The sequence below is a fragment of the Mobula birostris genome, chromosome 1 (genome assembly GCF_030028105.1).
Source record: "Mobula birostris isolate sMobBir1 chromosome 1, sMobBir1.hap1, whole genome shotgun sequence".
In the NCBI taxonomy this organism is placed as follows: Eukaryota; Metazoa; Chordata; class Chondrichthyes; order Myliobatiformes; family Myliobatidae; genus Mobula; species Mobula birostris.
In genome coordinates, this window is record NC_092370.1 from 178,118,075 (window position 1) to 178,136,754 (window position 18,680).

Genomic DNA, 18,680 nt, shown 5'->3' on the forward strand with positions numbered 1-18,680 from the left:
AAGCTGTTGATTCTTTCTTTGTGTCATCCATCAAAGTCAAATTTCTCTTCAGACCTGATCTTTTATGATCCATGCATGCTAACTGTTGCAAGATCTTGTACCATGCAGGAGTCATCCTCAAGTTGTGGAAAGACTATAAAGTCATACAAGACTGCCTCTTCTGCATCAGAGGCCTTGGCTGTTGTAGACATCCCCATTTCATCGCAACAGCTCTTGATCTGCCAACTTCGGTGGTGAGAAAATTTAAAAACTGCATTCAGTCACACAGAAGGAGCAGTCTGGCATTATAGCAAAACCCAATCTGGTTCTCACATAATACATACACAAGCTTTCAGTTGGCATAATGACTAGAGGTAGGAAGTCTGCCTGATTTTCTCTTCCTTGATTGGATTTGCTGCAACCAGCTATTGTGCCTCACCTACATTCCCTGGCATTGAGCACCCAATAAAGTGATTTTAATAATACGGTTATAGCCTACTGAACAAATGTCCCCACAACCTTCTTGCAAGCTGTAGTTCTGAAGCAACTCCACAAAAATAGCAGCAGATAAAACCGGATTGGACATGCCTTCTTCCTGTCCTCCCGCTGGGATGGCACATCCTAGTGTCAGAGCTAACTAGAATCCCCGACAACTAAAACAAGCAAGCTGAAATGTGGTACACATTCAAGACCTGAAATGTGTTGTTTCCAATAATTCCAGCCACATTACACCCAGCAAGGGCAGAGCAAATGTTAAAGTCTGCTCATTACACACTAAAGGGACACAGATGTAGGGAAAAATATTTTATGTGCCACATATGCAATGGCTAATCATAAAATGATGTATAATTTGACTCACCATGGGGAAAATTATGGGAAAAAATTACCTGCATTGAAGAGCTGCCAATATGTTTAACAACGTACTTCAATAGAAATGGCATACCTGGATTGACAACAGGCAATTTCAGTGGTATACTAATAATGCCCACCAGGTCCTCAGTTGGCACTAGAGAACGAAGAATAGCTCGGATTCGGATAGCTTCGCCTTTGCCAGCTTGGATTAACTGAGGGAATAGTAATGAAAAGGCAGTAGTTGGCAGACTGAAGACTTTAATAATAATGTATCTCCACATTCAGTAAATTGTAAACCCATTAAATATCTCAGAATACATATTTCATTAATTTGATATGGGGTAGAATGATCTTTTTAAAATAAACTTCTAAAAAGCTTTCTTACATGCATCTCTGGAGCACATCGTCCAAGAAGATCAATCAGAGCCGAATAGAAGGACATAATAGAATTACCCATATGCACAACTTCTTCATCCTCTTCTTTACCACTGTTTTAAAAGGAGCCATTTAAACAGTTTAAGTTATTCAAATAAATGAAGCAAAAAAAAACTACAGCAGTTTGGGTGCTGTCACATAACTTTGGTGAAAATGTTTTCTTCTTCATGTTGATGCAGCAAATATAATGAAAATGAATTTGGGTTCAGGTACCAGAGAAAAGTGGAGAGAGATTATATCAGAACTAGATTATGTTAGAGTCTCATTACACTTTATCTTATGACAACATACTTACTTTACATACAGTTCAATTCTGGTGTACAGTTATTCATTTTGAATTAATTCTAAATTATTAACTCAAAGAACCTTGTATACAAACACTTTGGCTTAAGTGCCAAAAGTCTTTTGTGATCCGATAAGAAATGTTGGGAGAGGCTCTAAATGCATTTTATGATGGATTGCAGATTACAGTAATTGCAAATGCCTTGGAAACTTCTGATGTGTTTGCAAAATGTAAATCTGGTTCGCAGTGGCATAATGGGAGTCCAATTTCAGTAAAGTGCATGGAGTGCTCTATCTTGTCTTCTCATTTTTTAACTTCCTCCGTTTCTTCCCAGTGATCTTGATTCCATTGTAATATCAAGTTTTGTTGGTTAACCATTTTTTTTTACCTCAAAGCTTAGAGCTTAGGAGTACGATGTACGACTCCTTTGCCTGCATTTTTGGAAACAGTTCTATTTCTATCTTCAATATTTCTATTTTTCCCCTTTCAGGGCACTTTTGAAGATCCTGATCTGGAGTTATGCACTGACTTTGGTTTTGCAGAAATGGGACCCCGACCTTGGGGTCTCACTACTGGCAGCTATTCAATATGCCAAGGACATGGCCTAGAGGACTAGCACACCTTCAGGGTTCCAGAATTTCGCGGCTCTGGAGGCGGGCAGACTCGAGGTCAGTGCTGTTGCTGAAAACTGGTGTGTCATGGGAGATGGAAGATCGAAAGCAGGGAGCTGGCTGCTGGTTGTGTGCCCAGAGACCCGAGTTCTTTGGGCACAGAGCTCGGAAGAAGCAATGCAGCAGATTTTTAACACCATAAATCAGTGAGCTGTTTTGCTATGTCTCCCCTCTCGCTTTGAAATGGGGACAAGAGCAAGAGAGAGACTGTGGTATGACAAATACTGAGTGAATGAGTAGTCTTCGGAGTACTGCAACTCTGTGTCTTTATTGATTCTTTGCTGCACACTTGAGTGCTCTGTGGGGGGCACCGATGCTTTCTTTGCTGGCGGGGGAGGAGGGAACGTTGCTTTACTGCTGCTTACGTGTGGGTGGGGGGGGGGCTTTGGGGTTCTAACATTTAACTGTCATTCATTCTTTGGGGCACTCCTCTGTTTTTGTGGATGTTTGCGAAGAAAAAGAACTTCATGATGTATATTGTATACATTTCTCTGACATTAAATGTACCCATTGAAACCTATTGAAGTTAATTTTACTAACTTACTTGTCATTGTCATGTTAATTTGTTAAAATGTTAAATACTAACAACAATCTTTGCAAGTCCGCTGATGAGGTTGAAGTCCAGTGACTGGAGATTGGAGGGTTGTCCTGAGATTAAAGGGCTGTGTATGTATGTGGGTGGGTAGGAGGAATGGGGCTTGTTTTGTTGCTTGTTGTTTTCTGTGCTGTTCTGCCAAGCATTGTCGGCACACTATGTTGGCACCGGAATGTATGGCGACACTTGTGGGCCGCCCCCAGCACACCCTCAGGTGTGTTGGTTGTTAATGCAAACAACACATTTCTCTGTATGTTTAGGTGCACATGTGATGGATAAACTTGAATCTTGATTCAAGATTCTTTGGAAATCTTTATCCACGTAGGCAACCTATACATAATTCTGTTGGATTGTTAACTTCAGAACAGCAACTTGATTGAAAAAGAGAACTGCGACTCACCCATTTTTCCCAGCTTCAACAGGAGGGAGATCACGGCAGGGATCTTCTGAGATTTCAATGGCCTCCTTCATTGCTGCTAACAAGCCACTTCCTCCTTCACCTCTTACAGCAGGCCCAAAGCACTCTGGGCGACGAATCAGCAACTTCACAACAACACTCGCATTTTCCTCAACACTTTCACCTTAAGCAACAAGAAGAATCGTGTTTTCTAACATGTTTTCATCAGGTCACACCTCTTTAGCGAGGTAAATATGTGGGAGAAATGTCCAATTCAGATGAACACTTACTATCTTGCCATTCATAACATGGCAGGAACTGACCCAAGATTGACATATAAAGCCATATTTAGAGAGTGACAGATTTCTTAATATTAAGGGAATCAAGGGTTATTGGGAGAGTGCCTTAAAAAATCCCAATACACCAAATCCACTGATCGCCCTTGTCTATTACTTATCCATCTATTACAGGTCTTCCTTTATATTTGTTACTTCCTCAAATAACTCCAACCATTTGGTTATACGTGATTTTTCTTTCATAGATCCATGTACGCTATGCTCAGTCTGATGTTTCTTTATAAGATGCTCTGCTATTACATCCTTTGATATGGACTCTAGTATTTTCCTTTCTTTCTTTTTTTTTAAACAAGTAGTGTGGGTCACACTTATCAGATCTTGTCCTGCTCATTTAACCTATCTATATCCTTTTGTGTGATACTCCATATTCGTATCACAATTTATTTTCCTACCAACCTTTGTGTCATCAAAAAAAATTAGTGCTTCTTTCCAAATTACTTATGTAAATTGTAAAAGGTAGGGGCACCAGCACTGATCCCTTGGCACGTATGCCAAGCAGACGCTGACTATTTATGCCTGTTTCTTTTTTGTTATCCAATCAATCTTCTAGCCATACCATAAACACAGAAAATGCTGGAAATACTCAGCAAGTAAGGTAGCATCTGTAGAAAGAGAAACAGTTAATATTTCAGGTCCGGGCCTCTCAGCAGAACTGGGGAAGAGAAAAAAAACAAGTTGGTTTTAAGTGGATGAGCCGATAAAGAAAGTCTGGTGGAAAAAAGGGAATATCTCTGATAGGGTAGACCAAGTGGCTAAAATTGGTAGTTAACTCTTTGTTTCCACAGATGTGCCTGGCTTGCTGAGTTTTTTAGAATTGCTTTGTTTTATTTTGCAGATTTCCGAAATCTGTCATTTTTTCTTATTTTATCTCATGCCAATATGCTATCTCCTGCACCATGAATATTTACTTTATCCAGTATTCTTTGTTATGACAGCTTATTAAAGCTCTTATGAAATCTACATTCAGTGCCCACTTTATTAGGTACCTCCTGTATCTAATAAAGTGCCCACTGAGTGTATATTTGTGGTCTTCTGCTGCTGTAGCCCATCCACTTCAAGCTTCAACATGTTGTGCATTCAAAGGCGCCCTTCTGCACACCACTGCTGTAATGCATGGTTATTTGTTAGTTTCTTTCCTGTCAGCTTGAACGAGCCTGGCTATTCTCCTCTGACTTCTCTCATTAACAAGGTGTTTTCACCCACAGAACTGCCACTCACTGGATTTTTTTTTGTTTTTCACATTCTCTGTAACCTCTAGAGACTCATGAGCGTGAAAATCCCCGATGATCAGCAGTTTCTGAGATACTCAAACTACCTTTTCTGGCATCAACAATCATGAAACAGTAAAGTCACTTAGACCAGATTTCTTCCCCATTCTAATGTTTGGACTGAACAACAACTGAACCTCTTGCCCATATCTGCATGTTTTTATGCATTGAATTGTGGCCATAGGATTGGCTGATTAGATATTTGCATTGATGAGCAGGAGTATATGAATACCTAATAAAGTGGACACTGAGTATTTTGAACAATACTTTCAGTTACCCTTTATTCATAATACATTGAACTTGCTCAAACATGATTACCTTTCACAATTGCATGTCATGTTTGATTACCTTGTCTTTTTCTAATTGCCCTCTTCAGTCAACCTCAGTAATACTTTCTCACAATTTTCCAATGACTTACAATATGTTACTTATCCTGAAATGTCCTACTTTCTGACTAACTTGCTTTTCGAATAAAGGAGATACATTTGATATTCTGCAAAATAGAACCTCTCCCAAATCTAGAGTATTTTTGAAAATTAAAACCATCAACTACCAACTAAAGTCATCAGCTGTCAGACTGGTTTACTTTGGAGGGCTGAACTTACTAAAATAGTCAAGGTCTTAACTGGGCATGGCAGGGTATCAAGTTTGGTAAATTGATTCATTAATGTCACTTGTATCTAGGTTCAGTGAAATTCTTTGTTTTGCAAACCATCCATACAGATCATCATATCAATTTATTGGGATAATATAAGGGAAGATAATAGAATGCAGAATAGTATTGTAGTTGGAGAGAAAGTACACTGCAGGCAGACAGTAAGGTACAAAGTCACAACTAGGTAGATTGCGAGGTCGAGATATGTTTCCAATAGTGGACGAATCTCAAATAAGAAAACAGACAAGGTTGAGAAGTGAGCTGTGAAAGAATAACTTTTCATTAACAGGGTGCTGAATCTCTGAAATTCTCTTTCCACTCTTACCTGTGAGTTTGACACGGATTTGAAATCTATGGGGAACTGTCACATAACAGGAGGTGAGGCTTGGGCTGATTATAAAGTATACTGGGATAGAACTGAGGGGCTTGGTGGCCTGTTCCTGCTCCTTTTGTCTTAGAACCTTATATTCTTAAATCATCAGCCAATTTTTTAAGTTAAACAACTGAAACTAAGTATTTACAAAGGTCAAACAGAAATCACTTCTTCTAATAAACCACATCATATTTTTCACAGAAATGCTACAACCTGTAAGCAAGTTAGGTCCTTAGCCTCATTTTGCCATCTATGTTCTAGGTCTAATCCCAGAACGCCATCTTAAAAAGACAAGTCACTGGCAAGAAATCTGCAAGTTGCCACCATCCAGCAGTAATAACTTCACATGATGTCATCAGTAAACACAAGAGCAGTTCCAATACTCCAGAAAAGACCCTAGTTTGGACTTACTGTAGCAGAAACTGAGGCTAATTGGGATTGGACCTAAATTTTGAATGTATCTCAACATTCGCCATGATTGCAAATCTGGCATAAAGCTTACCATTGACAAAGACTGCAAATCGTAAGAACAGCAGATAACGTTCTCCTTCAATAGGATTCCAGCCAATATCAGGATAACCTTTGGCCACTAGCATTGGGCAGCTCTGTAAGCCACATGCAGCAAGATAGGTCACCACCTGACAAATGGAAGCATTCATCTGTTATTTATACCACTTTTATAATTGAAACAATATATATTGTCATTACCTTACTTAACATTTATAACTTGTGACATCATAATAAAACACTTGCAAGTTAATGATCTCAGCCAAAAAAATTCTGTATAATTACTCTTTAGATGTTATACTTGGAGAGACATCCTTGTGAACATAACCTTCATTATTTTCATCCTCACATTTGTTCAGGTTATTCACATTTTAACTTACGCTGTTGTAACTAATCCACTAAGCTAACAAGATGCGTTGTCCTATATGTAAAATTTAATTACCGAGCAAATGCATTTCATACCAGGCTAAAGAAAACTGTTTCCCTACCACAATTTATGACACCTGCATTTCCATGATTGCATTCAGCTGGTCCCCAGCTAACAAACATCAGAGTTATGTGCAGCCCATACATGTGAATAAGTGCTTGGGAGATCGATGGGTTAGATTTTCCAGTTGCTGCAGGATGGCTGGCATTTTCTGCCATGTGGGAAATTAGTTTCTGACCCATTTCTGATTCACAAACTGCTCAGGTTATGAACAGCTCATAACAATGGAACCTTACTATGTGCTGGGGAAGACCTGAACTTGTTTTATACCAAACACAAGAAAATCTACAGATCCTGGAGATCCAAAGCAACACACACTTAATGCTGTACGAGCTCAGTGGGCCAGGCATCATCTATGGAAAAGAGCAAAAAAAAGAGTAAACCTTCATCAGGGTCTCGGCTTGAAATGTCAGCTGTTTACTCTTTCCCGTAGATGCTGCCTGGCCCACTGAGTTCTTCCAGCACTTTGTGTGTGTTGCTTTGCTTTGCACCACCTTGCACAAAAAGCACAATGTCAAAATGACACCTTCATCCTAAACCCATGGAACCACTCTGTGCCTTCAATCTTCCAAGTTCTTTTATTTGAGAAAATGGTGTTCCTCTCTTGCAAGCTTCTTCCAATGGCATTTTGGGAATCCCACTCATCATACATCACCATGAATTTTAGGTTGGTAGCAAAGAGCAGGTTAAATAAGTACTCAAATTAACAGTGCCACAAGAAATAAAGCACCCAAAAAGAAACAAAATGAATTAAAACACACCAACAAGAAAGCATGTATTAAAACTCTGCTGATCACTGCTGTGTGGCGCGAAACAAAAACAATGCATCTAAACATTCTGAAGCCTTTTTGCACATGTTCTTTAGTTGAATTAGTCCCTAAGATGATTCAAAGTATTGAAGTGCACCGAGGATCCTCCCGAAATGCTTCAGATATAAGAAAATCAGTGTAAGTGATATTGACCCTATATTAGTTGAGTTACCTTTTCCAAGTCAGGTTCCTGCAAGTCAAGTGACAGCTCGTTGTTGTCCATCACAGAGGCAGCTGCTACATCTAGAGGAGTGGAACCTCGCATACTGGGGGATGCTGTTTGGAAAGAATAAGTGCATTTACAATAATATAATTTTTACTTCTGTCAATAAACCAAAATAACCATTAACAATATATGACCACAGTTTAGAGATTGTTCCAAAGCCCTAATCCACGCAAGGAACTGCATTTGCAGTTCAATCATTCATTCAGCAGAGGGCAGCCTCTCCTATATGTGCATGTGGAGAAGGGTTATCTTCATTTTCAACAAAAGTACTAGAATAAAATTCCAACGTCAAATTCACAGATCAACTTTGGCACCTGTCATTGTGGGCCACTCCCAAATGCTATTTTTCCACTTAATACCAATAGCATTGTCACTAGTATTCAATAATAATAGGAGAAGATCCTGTTGTTGACTACTGCTACTGTTTAAGATATTCTTAGAAATATAATCAGCACTGAAAGCTGTGTTAAATATGACATGCCAAAGAAAGAAACTTGATAAAAGAGTCATTTATATAGCCTTGTGCCTTATGAACCCTTATGAACACTTCAGAAATGAACCAGCATAACAGTAAAACAATGGACCATCTAAACTTGAATGTTTTGTTTTGCAGAGCATGTTCTAATCTGAAACTGTGAAAGTATTAAAAGTAGCTTCCAAAATATTTTAATGTAATTTAAAAAAAAGAATCTTTGGCAAACATAAATGCAGAAACTGGAGAACTTGCGCACTCTTGACCCATTAGCTCAAGGTTAATGCTGTGACACCTATGTGTTCACATGAAACAATCTCATCAGTTAAAATTAAACAAGGTACCCAGTCCAACACTGCTATTTTCCAACAAGTAACTGAGATGATCAAACATGGCCTTCTGGTTCTGGCGGCTGATGCGGCAGAAGTAACACAGGAATCGACAGCAGCTTGCCACCATCTCAGGGAAAGCAATCTCCTATGCAGAGGCAATACAAAAGTTTTTAGAAAATGCCTGCTGAAACTAAAATGCAAACAAAACTTCAAATACCAACACAAAGGCAAAAGTACTGCAGATGCTGAAAATCTGGAGAAATGGTGAAAAGTTCAAGATGTGAGGAGACAGTGATAGGTTAAGAGAAATGGCAAAACATTGACAAATGGAGTATAATATGGGGAAAATGTGATGTTGCTCATTTTGTAGGGAGAAGAACAGAGTTTTATTTGAATTGATGCAATAAACTGCAAACGCACTAACGTAAGGGACTTGGGGATGCTTGTGCATGAAATACAAAAAGCCAGCAGACAAATGCAGTAAGTTATAGGGAAGGCCATAAAATGTTGGCACTTATTTGAACTTATAAACATAGAGTAGTGTTATTGCAATGATATAAAGCACTAGAGTACTGAGCCTCGAAATGATGAAAACTATTATATTATTGGAGATGGCCCAGAGGAATTTCACCAGTTTGATCCTGTATATGGAGGGATCGTTGTACAAGGAAAAGTTAAACACAATGGGGCTCTACTCAACAGAGCTCAGAAGAATGAGAGGTGATCTTAATGAAACATGTATGTCTCTAAGTGGACAGGACAACATAAGTGCTGAAAAAAATGCCTCCTCTTATGGGAGAGACTTGAATTGAGCATGGCCTCAGGATATGGAACTGGGATGAGGATTCAGAGTCTTTGAAATTCCTTACCAGTTACATGTACAGTCTTTGTGTATATTTAAGGCTGAGGTAGGTAAATTCTAATTAGCAAGGGAATCAAGGTTTATCAGGAAAGTCAACTTGAAGAATGTTAAATCTTATTGAATGGCAGAACAAGCTTGATGATCTGAATGGCCTACTCCTGGTGCCACTACATAAAGTCTTATTACTTAGCGGAATGCAATAAATACTCATGCAGTTTAGGTTTGGTCTGTGGAGAGAGAAACAGAATTAATTCTTAAAGTTGATGAGCTTTCATCAGAACTCAATATTATTTTGATTGAGGATTTGAATATGTTTGAAATCCATCCTGCTTGCAGATGAAGGTGGGTTTAGAAATGAAGTCAGACTTCATTAATAAATCCACCTTTATCACAAAAACAAATTAGAAGAAGAAAGATGGTTGTAAAGTTTTGACTTTGGTTTAGAATATCTATTTCGTAGGGAGATTCTTCTGAGAAGTACCTACAGCCATTTTTCTCATTTAAGGAGAGAAAACAAATTGTCCTGAAAACAGCATTAAGTTGATCTTTTGCACGAACACTTTAAAGGTGTACTTCAATGGTGTTGGAAGTCCTCTCTCTCAAAGTAATAGATTTTGATTGTACACAAGTGTAAAACTGAAAATACAAATTGGCAGAGGCTTATTGTAAATTTCTCCTCTCTTCCATTTAATTAACTATTTTTCATATGATTAGTTAATTACAAACATTTGCTGAAACTGGGATTTGAACCTAGGTTCATGGACACTCTATTTCCTTTAAAATAATCAAAATGTACCCCCTTAGTTTCATGAGTCAATCTAATTACCTCCTCTGTTTCTGCCAGACCTTGTTATTTAAGCAAGCTCATCTTCCTGACAGTCAGAAATTATAGTGGTGAGTATGGGAATGCTGAATAGAAATCTGGAAGGATTTGCTAGACTTGAGCCTTATGGTATAATACAACCAATGCAAACACCAGCAAGATCCAGGTAAGATTTAAAAACAGACTGACAGAGTGTAATAACCATCAATACAAGAGCCGGAAAATAACTATCACCAGCAAAATGGGTCTTAACACCTCCTTTATTATTTGACTGCCAAGCCTCACAACATTACAGTCCTGGAGTTACGAGTGAACAGAAAACTTAGTGGATTAGCCACATAAATATTGTATCCACTAGAACAGGCCAGAAACTTGATATTCAGTGGGGATTTGGCTTTTCTACACTTTATACAGCATGTCGAGAAAGCCATAGAGCAATGTTTAATTGCCTGAATGAGTACACCTTCAATAATGCTCAAGTACTTTGATCGTATCAGTATAATTAATCTAGCTTCTGATATATATTAAAGACTTGGGTGTGAAGGTATAAGTATAAGTTTGCAAATGACATGAACATTGATGGTGGTGTTTATAGTAGGGATGGCTGTCTAAGGCTATAGCAGGATATTGATCAGAAGTTGGGCACAGCATTAGCAGATAGAAGTAAATCGTAACAAATGCAAGGTGATATATTTGGTAAGTCAGTTAAGACTAGGACCAATACAATAGACGGTAGGGACCTAAAGAACGTTGATGATATAAGTAGCAACATGGGTGGATAGGATGGTGAAGGCATATGGATGTCTGCCTTCATGAACTGCCTCTACCCTCTAAAACATTGACAGATGTCACACAAGTATCTAGTATATAGTTCTGAGCCCTGCAGAAGTCCAACTGGAAATGCCTATTCATTCACATGTCATCCATTTTTTGAAAGATCTTAAACATTCTTCAATAGCTTGAAAATTTCCAATGGTTCATGCAGGGTGACAAGGAGCAGAGACAAGGGCAGTGCAATAGTGCAGCAAAAGGTTCTGCTGTCCCACTACTTTGGTGACAGAGGCTCAATCCTGCCCTCTCATGATGTCTATATGGAATTTGCACATTCTTTCACAGACAGCACAGGATTCCCCGAATGCCCTAGTTTCCTTACACATTTCAAAGATGTCAGGGCTAGTAACCTAATTGATTACTGTAAATTACTGCTAGTGTCAAATGAAGAGAGTCAGCAACTTCAAATTCCTCGGTGTTATATATTCAGAGAATTTGTCCTGGGCCCTGCATGCAAGTGCCATTATGTAGAAAGCACAGTAGCACCTCTGCATTCTTAGAAGTTTGCGAAGATTTGGCACGTCATCTAGAACCTTGACAAACTTTTATATATGTGTGGTGGAGAGTATATTCACTGGTCACTGTCACAGGAAAGCAGCATCTATCTCCAAGGAACCTCACCATCTACACCATGCTCTCTTCTTGTTACTGCTATCAGGAAGGTGGTACAGGAGCTGCAGAAACCACACCACCAGGTTCAGGAACAGCTATTACCCCTCAACCATCAGGATCTTGGACCAGAGGGGATAACTTCACTCAATTTCGCTAGCCTCATCATTGAAATTTTCCCACAACTTATGGACTCACTTTCTAGGACTCTTCATCTCATGTTCTCATTATTTATTGTTAATTTATTAATATTATTATTTCTTTTTTTCTCTTTCTTTTTGAATTTGTACAGTTTGTTGTTATTTTTTTGTTGTTGCCTGTCCTTTTGGGTGTGTTCTTTCATTGACTCTATTGTGTTTCTTGAACTTACTGTGATTACCTGCGAGAAAATGAACCTCAGGTTTGTATATGGTGATATATATGAACTTTGATAATAAATTTACCTTGAACTTTGAATTAAGGTGGAGTTGATGGGCAATGAGAGAGATTAGGAGAGAAATACATGAGGATATGAGATTGACAAATTTGTGCTGGATGTTGGCATCGGCTCAATGGGCTGAATGGCCCCATTCTTTGTTGTAAGAAAATAAATAACGTTGAACCTTGTTTACAATTTTGCCCAAGGCCAGTAAGTTGTTTACAGATTCTGACGAATGGAAGTGAGGATTCAATCCCCATTTCCTGGACAGAGGAAGAGAATAATTGACAACAGTCTGTAGGAAAGGGACCTGAGGGGTTTCTTGGCAATAGTTAATGCGGCAGAGGTACTGGGCACATCTCCAAGGTGCAAAAATTTACAATACGTTGAATGGCAATGAAAAGCGATTGCATAATTCATATTGGATTAATAGTAGATCAAGAATGAAAACTTAGACAGGCATTTACATTTTATAGCAAATCCCACCTGGGGATACTTCTCTCCATCAAATTACCTGTGATTTGTTTCCTCCAAGCACGCTTACCATGACGTCCATTACAGTCTCATGCATCCCTAACACTCTCATCAGGTTTGGATGCTGATAGAACACTTTATTGTTTATGATGTCCCTGAAGAACACAACCCATCAGACATTAGCACAGGCGAACACAATTTAAATATCATTTACCCTAAGTATGACCTGCTAATGCTGATTCCAATTTATTTGTTGAAACAATTTTTCTCACTTTCTCCCTGAAGATATTAGCATTTTGCTGAGTCTGCTTCCCCAACACTGACTGATTTCTGTCACCTTAACCAATTAACCATTAATGAAGTGTCACTCCATAAGACCATAAGACATAGAAGCAGAATTAGGCCATTCAGCCTTAAAGTCTGCTCCGCCATTCCATCATGGCTGATCCCAGATCCCATTCAAGCCCATACACCTGCTTTCTCGCCATATCCTTTGATGCCCTGACTATCAGAAAACGATCAACTTCCACCTTAAATATACCCACGGAATTGAACTCCACCGCAGTCAGTGGCAGAACATTCCACAGATTCACTACTCTTTGGCTAAAATAAAATCCTCCTTACCTCCATTCTAAAAGGGTGCTCCTCAGTTTTGAGGCTGTGCCCTCTAGTTCTCTTCACATCCACCCTATCTAGTCCTTTCAACATTCGGTAGGTTTCAAAGAGATTCCCCCCACCACCCACCACCCAACCCCAGGCATTCTTCTAAATTCCAGTAAGTACAGGCACAAAGCTGCCAAACATTCCTCATATGTTAACCCCTTCATTCCAGGAATCATCCTCATGAACCTCCTCTGGACTCTCTCCAAAGACAACACACCCTTTCTGACATACGGGGCCCAAAAGAGCTTGGAAAAATAGAGGGCTATGCAGTAGGTTAACTCTAGGCAGTTTTGAGAGTAGGTTACATGGTCGGCACAACATTGTGGGTCGAGGGGCCTGTAATGTGCTGTAGATTTTCTATGTTCTATGTAAAACTATTGGCAATACTCCAAGTGCAGCCTGACTAGTCTTATAAAGGCTCAGCATTATCTCCTTGCTTTGATATTCTATTCCCCTTGAAATAAATGGCAACATTGCATTTGCCTTCTTTACCACAGACTCAACCTGTAAATTAACTTTCTGGGAGTCTTGCATGCGGACTCCTAAGTCTGATGTTTGAACCTTCTTCTCATTTAGATAATAGCCCGCACCATTATTCCTTTTACCAAAGTGCATGATCATACATTTCCCAACACTGTATTCCATCTGCCACTTTTTTGTCCATTCTTCCAATTTGTCTAAGCATTGCTTCCTCAGCACTACCTAACCCTCCACCGATCTTCATATCATCTGCAAACTTTGCCACAAAGCCATCAATTCCATTATCCAAATCATCAACAAACAACGTGAAAAGTAGTGGTATACACCCTGATATACACCCTAGTCACTGACAGTCAACCAAAAAAGCCCCCCTTTATTCCAACTCACTACCTCCTGCCTGTCAGCCATTCCTCTATCCATGCCAGTATCTTTCTTGTAATGCCATAGTATTTTATCTTGTTAAGCAGCCTCATGTGTGGCACCTTATCAAATACCTTCCGAAAATTCAAGTAAATAACATCCACTGCCTCTCCTTTGACTGCCCTGCTTGTTACTTCCTCGAAGAACTCTAACAGATTTGTCCGGCAAGATTCCCCTTTCCAGAGACTATGCTGAATTTGACTTTGTTTATTATTAGTCTCCAAGTAGCCCAAAACCTCATCCTTAATAATAGACTCCAACACTTACCCAACCATTGAGGTTAGGCTAACTGAGTCCTGACAGTAAATATTCACAGACCATTGGACGAACAAACTCAGCCCAGTCAGAGCCAGAATCCTACTCAGCCTTCAAAGTTATGCATCCTCAGCATGGCTCCTTGAATTATGCAGGCCAGGACTGACTGTCTGCTCAGAGATGATGCTCATTAAAGGTTAGATATGGTGCCCTCATAACTTAGTCAAAGGCCAAATTACAAACTGGGTTTTGACCATGTAACCTCACTACCATCTCTCTCTGGAATATGACTTGTCTTGACTGTCATATAGTTACAACTCTGCTTTTTAGCCTGATATTGCTCCTAACAGGTAAATCAGAATCCAAAGCTACACCACAATTATGAACATACTTATAATAATAAGAAAGAATCTTTACAAGGAGAAGTGTAGGAAAGGCAGATGAGTTTAGGGCATGGATCAGCATGTGGAATTATGATGTTGTAGCCATTAGTGAGACTTAGTTGCAGGAGGGGTAGGACTGGCAGCTCAGTGTTCCAGGGTTCCGTTGTTTTAGTCATGATAAAGTAAAATGGATTAACCAGAGAGAGTGCAATACTAGATCTCTGATTTGGGAACGAGACAGAGCAGGTGACAGAAGATTGTGTAGGGGAACACTTTGTATCTAGTGATCATAATGCCATTTCTTTCAAGATAAATATGCAGAAGGATAGATCTGATCCTCAGTGTTGAGATTCTAAATTGGAGGAAGGCCGATTTTAATGATTATCAAAAAGGATCTGGCAACTGTGACTGGGACAGGTTGTTTTGTGGCAAAGGCGTACTTGGTAAGTGGGATGCCTTCACAAGTGCAATTTTGAGAGAATAGAGTTTGTATGTTCCTGTCAGAATAACAGGTCTAGGGAACCTTGGTTTTTGAGATATTGAGGCCCTGGTTAAAAAAAGAAACAGGTACATAGCAGATGTAGGCAAGAAGAAGCAAATGAGATACTCGAGAAGCATAAGAAATTATAAGACAAGCTTGGAGACAGTGCGAGAGGGAGGATAGGCAAGTGATAGAGAGGGGACACACTCAGACTGATGGTTTGAGATGTGTCTATTTTAATGCAAGGAGTATTATGAACAAAGCTGATGAGCTTTGAGTGTGGATCAGTACTTGGAGCTATGATGTTGCGGCCATTACAGAGACTGGGATGGCTCAGGGGCAGGAATGGTTACTTCAAGTGCCGGGCTTTAGATGTTTCAGAAAGGACAGGGAGGGATGCAAAAGAGGTGGGGGCGTGGCACTGTTGATCAGAGATAGTGTCACGGCTGCAGAAAAAGGAGGAAGGCTTGGAGGGATTGTCTACGGAGCGTGTGTGGATGGAAGTTAGGAACAGGAAGGGGTCAATAACTCTACTGGGTGTTTTTTACAGACCACCCAATAGTAACAGGGACATCGAGGAGCAGATAGGGAGACAGATTCTGGAAAGGTGTAATAACAACCGTGTTTTTGTGGTGGGAGATTTTAACTTCCCAAATATCGATTGGCATGTCCCTAGAGCGAGGGGTTTCGATTGGGTGGAGTTTGTTAGGTGTGTTCAAAAGGTTTCTTGACACAATATGTAGATAAGCCTACAACAGGAGAGGCTATACTTGATCTGGTATTGGGAAATGAACCTGGTCAGGTATCAGATCTCTCAGTGGCAGAGCATTTTGGAGATGGTGATCACAATTCTATCTCCTTTACCATAGCATTGGAGAGGGATAGGAACAGACAAGTTAGGAAAACATTTAATTGGAGTAAGGGGAAATATGAGGCTATCAGGAAAGAACTTGGAAGCATAAATTGGGAACAGATGTTCTCAGGGAAATGTACGGAAGAAATGTGGCAAATGTTCAGGGGATATTTGCGTGGAGTTCTGCATAGGTACATTCCAATGAGATCAGGAAAGGTTAGCAGGAAGGAGCTTAAGAAAGAAATCAGGAGAGCCAGAAGGGGCCATGAGAAGGCCTTGGTGAACAGGATTAAGGAAAACCCCAAGGCATTCTTCAAGTATGTGAAAAGCAAGAGGATAAGACATGAGAGAATAGGACCAATCAAGTATGACAGTGGAAAAGTGTGTATGGAACCGGAGGAGATAGCAGAGGTACTTAATGAGTACTTTACTTCAGTATTCACTACAGAAAAGGATCTTGGCAATTGCAGGGATGACTTACAGCAGACTGAAAAGCTTGAGCATGTAGATATTAAGAAAGAGGATGTGCTGGAGCTTTTGGAGCATCAAGTTGGATAAGTCACCGGGACTGGACAAGATGTACCCCAGGCTACTGTGGGAGGCGAGGGAAGAGATTGCTGAGCCTCTGGCAATGATCTTTGCATCATCAATGGGGACGGGAGAGGTTCCGGAGGATTGGAGGGTGGCGGATGTTGTTCTATTATTCAAGAAAGGGAGTAGAGATAGCTCAGGAAATTATAATCCAGTGTGTCTTACTTCAGTGGTTGGTAAGAGACGTACAAGATAATGAGAGGCATTGATCATGTGGATAGTCAGAGGCTTCTTCCCAGTGCTGAAGTGGCTAACACAAGAGGGCAGAGTTGTAAGGTACTTGGAAGTTGATAAAGAGGAGATATCAGGGGTAAGTTTTTTTACGCAGAGAGTGGTGAGTGCGTGGTATGGGCTGCCGGTGATGGTGGTGGAGGGAGAAACGATATGGTCTTTTAAGAAACTCCTGGACAGGTACATGGATCTCAGAAAAGTAGAGGGCTGGGGGTAACCCTAGGTAATTTCTAAGGTAAGGACATGTTCGGCACAGCTTTGTGGGCCAAAGGGCCTGTATTGTGCTGTAGGTTATCTATGTTTCTATGCTTCTAAATAAGAGAAAACTTGAGAAGGAAATCAGGAGGGCTAAAGAAGGCATGAGATTGCTCCAGCAAACAAGATGAATGAGAATCCTAAGGGCTTCTACAGCTATGTTAAGAGAAAAAGGATAGCAAGGGATAAAACTGACCCTCTGGAAGATCAGGGTGGTAATCAAAGCCAAAAGAGATGGTGGAGATCTTAAATAGGTTTTTGTTTTACATCTGCATTTGCTGGAGAGATAGACATAGAGTCTACAGGTGTGAGCTAATGCAGCAGTGAGGAAAATAGAACATAGGAATCTACAGCACATTACAGGCCCTTCGGCCCACAATGTTGCGCTGACCATGTAACCTGCTCTAGAAACTCCCTAGAATTTCCTTAGCGCAAAGCCCTCTCTTTTTCTGAGCTCCATGTACCTATCTAAGAGTCTGTTAAAACAACCTATTGTATCCATCTCTACTACCATCGCTAGTCAGGTCACACTTGGAGTATTGTCAACAGTTTTGGGCCCCATGTCTCAGAAAGGACGTGCTGTCATTGGAGAGACTGAATTGGAACTAATTCTTTTTACATTTTTGTTAATCATTTCGATCATGGGATTGATAGCTTTGTTGCAAAGTTTGCAGACGATACAAAGATAGATGGAGGGGCGGGTAGTTTTGGGGAAGTAGAGAGGTTACAGAAGGACTTGGACAGATTAGAAGAATGGGCAAAGAAATGGCAGATGGAATACAGTGTTGGGAAGTGTATGGTCATGCACTTTGGTAGAAGAAATGAAAGGGTTGACTATTTTCTAAGCAGAGAAAATACAAAAAATAAGGAGCAAAGGGACTTGAAGGTGCTTGTGAACGTTAATTTGCAGGTTGAGTCTGTGCTGAGGAAGGCAAGTGCAATGTTAGCATTCATTTCAAGTGGACTAGAATATAAAAGCAAGGATGTAATGTTGAGACTTATAAAGCACTGGTGAGGCCTCATTTGAAGTATTGTGAGCAATTTTGGGCCGTTTATCTTAGAAAGTATGTGCTGAAACTGAAAAGAGTTCAAAGGAAGTTTGTGAAAATGATTCCAGGATTAAACAGCTTTGTCATACGAACAGCGTTTGATGGCTCTGGGCCTGTATTCACAGGAATTCAGAAGATGCTGGGTGACCTCATTGAAACCTATCAATTGGTGAAAGGCCTTGATAGAGTGGATGTGGAGAGAATGTTTCTGAATGGTGGGAGAGTCTAAGACCAGAGAACTCATCCTTAGAATAGAGGAGCATCCTTTTAGAACAGAGATGAGGAGGAATTTCCTTAGCCAGAGA

The 18,680-nt window shown here is 40.0% G+C and overlaps 1 protein-coding gene across 7 annotated transcripts in view; it reads right to left on the reverse strand.

Moving 5' to 3' along the window:
• The window catches only part of ryr3 (ryanodine receptor 3), a 380,802-nt gene that overhangs the window by 160,802 nt on the left and 201,320 nt on the right, over positions 1-18,680 (reverse strand). For all 7 annotated transcript variants that reach the window (XM_072266800.1, XM_072266764.1, XM_072266754.1 and 4 more), the window contains 7 exons: positions 12,755-12,869; positions 8,710-8,842; positions 7,840-7,943; positions 6,367-6,502; positions 3,216-3,396; positions 1,217-1,319; positions 923-1,043 (listed from right to left, as the gene is read on the reverse strand). In XM_072266800.1, coding sequence (XP_072122901.1) covers positions 923-1,043; positions 1,217-1,319; positions 3,216-3,396; positions 6,367-6,502; positions 7,840-7,943; positions 8,710-8,842; positions 12,755-12,869 — 893 coding nt within the window. The remainder of the gene's footprint in view (positions 1-922; positions 1,044-1,216; positions 1,320-3,215; positions 3,397-6,366; positions 6,503-7,839; positions 7,944-8,709; positions 8,843-12,754; positions 12,870-18,680) is intronic.